The sequence below is a fragment of the Sminthopsis crassicaudata genome, chromosome 5 (assembly GCF_048593235.1).
Source record: "Sminthopsis crassicaudata isolate SCR6 chromosome 5, ASM4859323v1, whole genome shotgun sequence".
Taxonomy (NCBI): domain Eukaryota; kingdom Metazoa; phylum Chordata; class Mammalia; order Dasyuromorphia; family Dasyuridae; genus Sminthopsis; species Sminthopsis crassicaudata.
Window position 1 is genome coordinate 298,077,057 of NC_133621.1, and position 7,645 is coordinate 298,084,701.

Here is a 7,645-nt window from a genome sequence, read left to right on the forward strand (position 1 = left end):
GTGAGTCTTTTCTCCCCTGAGGAACTGTATAAATGAGGCACTAGACTTTTCAGTATTCTCAGTGCAATCTCTCCCATTTTCCATTCTAGAAAACTGAGGCTAACAGCAGTCAATGAGTTCCTTATCTAAGGTCACACAAGCTAGAAAGTGTCACAGGAAGGATTTGAACCATACAACTTTCAAACAACAACAAAATAAACAAGTAAAACTCCAGTTTTTTAAAATGTATGTATGCTTGTGGTGGGTGGAGCAGGGCAATTGGACGTGACCTTGGTAATAAGAGAGCTGCCTCTGAGTCAGGAAGCCCTCTCCCGGTCCCTTATCCATCCTGGCTGTTTATTCCTGGTCAAGTCTCTTCTCAGTGCCTCCACCTCAACTCTAAGCAACTTTGAAAGATCATAGATTGGAGACCAAACACACATTCATTTTGATAGCGATAATATCTCACAGGGAGCTCAGATCCAAAAAGGGAAAAAAAAAAAAAAAAAGATTTAACAACTGCCCACTCTGTGCCAGACTCTGTAATGGACACAGATCATACGAAGACAAAAAATAAGCCAGTTCCTGCCCTTAAAAAGCTAACATTTTATTGGAAAGAAAGCAACACAAGCAGAGGAAAACAAATGTATACTTTACATAAATTAATTTTGAGTTAAGGTGAGGTAAGAGTTAGGGCTTCTGGGAAGAACTACTGCCTGAGCTGATCCCTGGAGGATGTTAGGGATCCTAAAAGGCAGAGATGAGGAACAAAGCAGAGTCTATAGGGCACTGGGATCAAAGCATCTGAAAGTAGGCTACTGGAATGTAGTATGGAGGAATAATGATACATCCTGGAAACTTGTAGCATTTAAGGCCAAGTTCAAGTAGTGAAATTCCCATCATTCAAGGTCACTGCAAATTCTTGACATACCCCATACCCTGAGTGCGTGGAGGGAGTGTGTGTGACAGTGTGCTGTCCAGCCACCTCAAATCTAACCAGATTACATGACTTATTAGAGTAGCCCTGGTAAGAAGCCTGGGGAATGAAGAGTAGGCAGAAATAACTCACCTTCATTGGTTCAGGGACCTTCTCCCCCATTACTGTGGGCTGATCTGAGGAGACTCTTCCCCAGGCTCATACAAAAGAGGCAGATACCTCTAATTCAATCTTCTTCTCCTTGTCCCTCTTGCTCTCTGGTCTCCCTGAGGCTTAGGGCTCCCATCTGCACACAAGACTCTGAGGAATGAGAAAGAATTCCCGGTAGTCTTCCCTTCTGGCCCATTGGCTTTGGCCATGACCAAGGATGTCCCCAGTGGGGATCACTGGCTAAAAGAATCAAAACTGGGAGGGATCCTAGAGACAGATGAAGTCCAACTCTCTCATTTTACAGAAAAGGAAACTGAGGCCTTTCCCTGGAAGGACTTGTCCCAGATTGCATAGCTAATGAATCTCAGAGCTCAAGGTCCATACATTGTATATCTCCCACTATACCCTCAGCATCAGGTATAGCACCCACTGCATAATTGGTGCTAAATATATGCTTGTTAATTAATTGTGGATGGAACCAGAATAGAACAGGATGGAACTGGTCTTTGATTTCATTGGAATTGAAAAATTGTAAAGGTGTAAACATTTAATAATGTGAGTGCTCATCTTAATTTATAATCTTGGAGCATTTGAGAATTGAGTTTCCTCCTGGAATAATGTCCTCCTGGATCTTCCTCATGGCAAGGATGACCATATACCTCCCTATTTTTCTAGATGTTCAATATTCTGTTGCATTCTTAACAGATTCCTCCAGCCCTGACGTTTCTGCCAATTTTCATTTTCCATGTGAGATGTGATTCTTCCATGACTGGATTCCCTTTCATTATCCCCTTCTCTACTACACTCTGACAAGTTTGATACTCTTATACTCTCTCCTTTTAAGATCCTATAACTGCTTGGGACAATCATCTGCTCCAGAATTATCTAGTCCCACTCTTAGGGGAGGTCAAGGTTGTGAGGGGGAGCTTTTACCCTTTGTTACCCTTCTGTGTTTGCATTCTGTTACCCTTCTGGCTTTCAATTGCCTAAGTACACACCATCCTTAGGGGATGCACTCTCCATCTTTAGTTAACCAGGGAGTCAATAGGGGTGAAGTGGGAGAAACCTATGCATGCTGAGAGAAGAACAAGTTCTCCTTCTAAAGTGTTTCCAGGTTAATGAAGTACTTTTCTTTTTGGCACGTGTGTGGTAAGTGGTTTAAGGATTTTGACTCTTTTTACAAATGGGGAAACCAAGGCTCTGCACACAAAGAGCAGTGAGAAACATGTTGGAGTCTGGAGAATTAAGCTTCTAAATAACTACTGGTCATGAGCTTACTGGCTAATGTTTTTGTGGGGGAAACCCATGCATGCTGCTGAGAGAAGAACAAATTCTCCTTCTAAAGTGTTTCCAGGTTAATGAAGTACTTTTCTTCTTGGCAAGTGTGTGGTAAGTGGTTTAAGGATTTTGACTCTTTTTACAAATGGGGAAACCAAGGCTCTGCACACAAAGAGCAGTGAGAAACATGCTGGAGTCTGGAGAATTAAATTTCTAAATAACTACTGGTCATGAGCTTACTGGCTCATGTTTTATTTGTTTGACAATTTAATAGGTCCTTAATGAATATGTTGATGAAAAAGCACTGTACAAGGCATTGGGAATACCAAAATAACAAAATCCCTGTCCTCAGGGAGCTTACATCCTACTAGGGAAATAACAAGAGCTTGTGACTCTTCCCTCATTTTATAGAACATATATATGTGGTAGATTTAGAGCTGGAAGGGACACCCCAGGGACCATTTAGTGCAATCTCTTCATTTTAGAAATGAGGTAAACTGAGGTCCAGAGGAGTGATGTCACATCCCCAGTCACATAGCCAGAATTCTCTCCCCAAGTAGAATATAAGCCCTGCAGCCCTTTTCATAGTGGCTAGAAGCTGGAAGATGAATGGATGTCCATCAATTGGAGAATGGTTGGGTAAACTATGGTATATGAATGTTATGGAATATTACTGTTCTATAAGAAATGACCAACAGGAGAAATACAGAGAGGCTTGGAGAGACTTACATCAACTGATGCTGAGTGAAACGAGCAGAACCAGAAGATCATTATACACTTCAACAATGATACTGTACGAGGATGTATGCTGATGGAAGTGGATTTCTTCAACATAGAGAAGAGCTAATCCAATTCCAATTGATTAATGATGGACAGAACCAGCTACATCCAGAAAAGGACTGGGAAATGAATGTAAACTGTTATTTTTACCTTCTGAATCCAATTCTTCCTGTGCAACAAAAAATTCGGTTCTACACACATATATTGTATCTAAATTATACTGTAATATATTTAACATATATAAGACTGCTTGCCATCAGGGGGAGGGGGTTGGGGGAGGAAGGGAAAAAATCTGAATAGAAGTAAGTGCAAGGGATAATGTTTACAAAGCATTAAAAAAAAAAAAATGGCCACATGCATTCTGTGGTTCCACAATCTGCTTTATGTTCTGATGAGGTTAGAGTATCACCCATTTAACCTATTATTTATGTCCCTGCAGAAGCTTTTGTAACCTTTAGTATTTCTTTTGTGTGGAAGAAATAAATATCTGTCCTATGCTTGATTTATAATTGTACAGTAAGTACTATTCCAGTACTTCCCATCTTTTAGAAACAGACATGAGCCGAAATCTAAGCTCTAATTTATTACTAAAAGATCTGGGCTGATGGTGATGGGGTTTATGAGTTGTGAGAAAAGAGAACCTAGTATCTCTTTTCAGTAGAGTTGAAGATTTCTACCCCCTCCCCCCTGAGCTAAACCTACCTTCTGAGGGAGCCTTATGTGGTCCCAAGCAGAGGTGCTTCTTGATGGAAAGGAAGTGGTTACAATGTCCCACCTCCCTGGCCCACCATGTTAGATAATCACACAGCACAATGATTGGTACAGTGTGATAGGGACCATATCTGTGACTTCATCCTTAACTCCTATCAGCACAGGTTAACACCTTCACCAAAACATCTATCTCATTTGGGCCTTTGTACCCCCGGGGATCTGGTCACTCAGCACACTTTCTGGATTGGATTAGATGTTTGAATCTTCACAGGAGCCATTTTTCAATATGGATTGAGATCCAGATGTGCCCTCCAGGTCCTGATGGGAATATTACTTAGTGCTGACATCTCCCAATTCCCCCCTGGAAACCACCACCAAATCACTGAAAATGGTAAAAATCAATTTCTTTAAATTGAACCTTCCTCCCAGACTCTCTCAAAGCATTTCTATTGATACCGATTGATGCTCTTCATTTTGGTCCCTTCTGACTTAAAGAGAGCTCAGCTGGTTTTCTCCTTTAAATAGAATAAGAATTCTTTTTCCCTCTCCAGGGACTTTTAAGATCACTTCAAAATGTGAGTGGTAAACACTTATTTGGATTTCTGTGACTACTATTCCAGAGTCAATGGGTAAGGCAAAATAAACTTGGAAAAACTAATCCTGGGTCTTTTTATGCTTTGTCGGTGTCCTTAAGCCACTACCACTAGAGAGCAAAAGTCAGACTCCTATTATATCTATGATTCAGAATCATCTAATCCAGCCCTAATTTTTTGGGGGGGGAAGGAGGTGAGAAAACTGACCCATAACTTCATTTGGGTAGGGAACTTCCACTCCCACAACCTACCCTTGCACTTTTAGACTTAGGGTTGAAATCTTGGAAATGACATGCCTTTCCCAAGGTCATACAGCCAGCAGGTACTTCCTTCCTCAATTGTAAAAACTCTATTATAAGTATCCCGACCTTAAACTCTAAATTGCCGATCCCCATCTTATAGGCATGGAAAAAGCAACTTGGAGTCTTTCTGACTGATCACTCCAATATCCTCCTGAATAGGGGAATCAGAAGATGTGTTCAACTTTTGACCAAAGAGTTGAGATGGAAGAAAAGGGCCTTGGGTCATCCAGAGCAGCCATTCCTTTTTACAGTTTATTCAGGGATATAAACTCAGCTGATATACTCAAGTACTTTGTTCTCAGAGGTTCAAATTCTAGCTTTGGAATAAACTACCTATATTGACTTGGACAAATCCCTTTACTTCTCTGGACCTCAATTTCCCCTTCTGTAAAATGAAGTTAGGTTAGATGATTTCTGACATCTTTCCTATGAAAGATCACAGAGCAAATGATGTCAGACCTCAGGTCCTCCTGCACTTTTCCAAGTAGACTACACCATCCAGATGTAACCTAAGAGAGATATTGTCCACCCAGGCAGGAAATCTGAACCCCCTGTATTGCCTCCAGAATGCCCAGCTGTTCATGGTTTACCACCTGATTAACAGAAATCCCATCCTCCCCTTGGAAGTCTTCATAACTTTCTGAGACAGTCCATTCTACCTAGAGAAAAGGACTCCTTTCTCTTCTTCTCATTCTCTCTTAAGATGAAGGGGAGAGAAATCCATAGAGAAATGGGAAATTTCAGCAGTTGAATAATCCCTTTGCATTGAAGGACCCAAATCCACTCCCCCCCAAAAGGGAGAGGGGCTACCTCTCCTCCCTGCCTCACCTGTATAATCAGTTCTCTCATCTATTTACACTTACAAAGTCTTCCAAATCCTTGGGGTCTCTGCTCCAGTCCCAGTGAGCACACGGGGATAATGGTAAGAGGCCAGAGGTTACTAAGCAGCAGCCCTTCTGAGTTGTGGTCAGTAGTTACCATGGAGACCACTGTTACCTTGGATGGATGGTTGACCCTCCCCACCCCTCACCCAGAGGGATGGAGAGGAGGGGATAGAGCATTCCATGAGGGGAAGCCACATGGACCTCAGTGAGGTCCTGTAGTGGAAGAATGGTCTAGGGGGTAGAGTTGGAGATAAGCCAGTCTGAATGTGGTAGGAGAGCATTCTGGGGCTAGTGAGGGAGCTAGGTTATAAGACCTGGATGTACCTTGGAGATCATTTAGTTCAAGACCCTTATTTTATAGTATATCTGTGTGTGCCCTTATTTCATAGTGTGTTTGTAGAAGATGACGTATTGTTCAAGATCTTCTGTGCCCAAATCCAGTAATCTTCCCTAGATCCAGTGTCCTTTGAAGGTGATTGAGCACAGGGAGGAGAAATGTGATTTGACCCAAAACAATTGAACTTACGTCCTTGGACTCCTTGAGCATGGATGAGCCAAATTCAAGGCTCGTGGGATAGTTCACACAGGCATATCATATAAAGGGGGAACTTGGAAGTCCGACCCCTTTATTTAGCAGCTAAGGAAGGTTCAGCCTTAACAGAGTAAGTGACACTCAGGTAGCTTCCCCCAAGTCATTTCTATCTGAGCTTCAGCAACCAGATTGGACTGGCTGGCCTCTAATTACCCCACTAATGGCACCCCTCAAATGCTCAGGATGAGGAAGGTACATATCTACTGGATTGAGGAGTCATGCTGTGACCTTAGTGTAACCACCTGCACTATTTGCTCTATACCACCACCTCTTTCCCGGCTCTCAAATGCCCTTCTTTAGATGAAGGGATGACTGAAACATCCTTGGGACTTGGGTTCAAATTCTGACTCCAACACAGACTGTGTGATTCTGAAAAAGTGCTCTTTAAAGTGAAATTTCTACACTTAGGGTCCCCTTTGGAGAGCCATGAATTTAGAAGTAGAAAAATGCATCTTTATTTCAATGGACATCCTTAGCAATGCTATATATTTGATTTTCTGCCTTTACAAGATGATTTTGAGAAGGAGTCCATAGGCTTGACTCTTACCTCCTGACCCAGGGTTTCAGGAAACACAGAAGCCCTGCTCTAATCACAAAGAAGTCACCACCCTCCTGATGGGTAGAGCAATTTCCCTATATTGGTGAAATGACAGGTCCAGGCCCTGTGAGCTAATTGAATCACAACGAGTATGCCCATGACGGAGGTCGGCTTATGTCAAGTGTATTCCTAATCACAATAGCTCAGAAGTGAAAGGGATCTCAGAGGCCTTTTTGACCATCAATTATTGAGGACTTCAATGGAAGGTGGCTCATTACCTTCCCAGGCAGCCTATCCCCCTACCCCTGTGCCTACCTTAAGACGGTTCTAAGTTATTAGGAAATCCTTCCCATAAAATCTTGAATCCTACTTCCTTCCCCATAATCAACACCCAGTCCCCTGGATTCTGTTTTTGGAGCCAAATAAAACAAAAGTAGCCGATCCTGAAAGTTTTGGGGATCAAATAAAACAAAAGTAGCCGATCCTGAAAGTTTTGGGGATCAAATAAAACAAAAGTAGCCGATCCTGAAAGTTTTGGGGATCAAATAAAACAAAAGTAGCCGATCCTGAAAGTTTTGGGGATCAAATAAAACAAAAGTAGCCGATCCTGAAAGTTTTGGGGAATCAAATAAAACAAAAGTAGCCGATCCTGAAAGTTTTGGAGATCAAATAAAACAAAAGTAGCCGATCCTGAAAGTTTTGGGGATCAAATAAAACAAAAGTAGCCAATCCTGAAAGTTTTGGGGATCAGATAAAACAAAAGTAGCCGATCCTGAATGAGAGTGCTTCAGATAATCTAAACACTTCTAATAGGCAAGAACTCCTAGAGTTCCTTCTCATTTCTCAAGTCTGAATGATTGCCTTGCCCAGGGTCACACAGGTAATGCACATTGGAAGTGAG

The 7,645-nt window shown here is 42.0% G+C and overlaps 1 protein-coding gene across 9 annotated transcripts in view; it reads right to left on the reverse strand.

The window, feature by feature from the left end:
- CIMIP4 (ciliary microtubule inner protein 4) overlaps positions 1 to 7,607 on the reverse strand; it is a 43,616-nt gene extending 36,009 nt beyond the window's left edge. For 5 of the 9 annotated variants that reach the window (XM_074271596.1, XM_074271602.1, XM_074271604.1 and 2 more), the window contains exons 1-2: positions 3,827 to 3,927; positions 1,049 to 1,216 (exon numbers count right to left, since the gene is read on the reverse strand). In XM_074271596.1, coding sequence (XP_074127697.1) covers positions 1,049 to 1,078 — 30 coding nt within the window. In that variant the 5' untranslated portion in view covers positions 1,079 to 1,216; positions 3,827 to 3,927. Of the gene's footprint in view, positions 1 to 1,048; positions 1,217 to 3,826; positions 3,928 to 5,593 lie in introns of those variants that run through there. The other 4 variants (XM_074271603.1, XM_074271595.1, XM_074271601.1 and 1 more) reach the window with 1 other exon arrangement.
- Between the last annotated feature and the right edge of the window lie 38 nt (positions 7,608 to 7,645).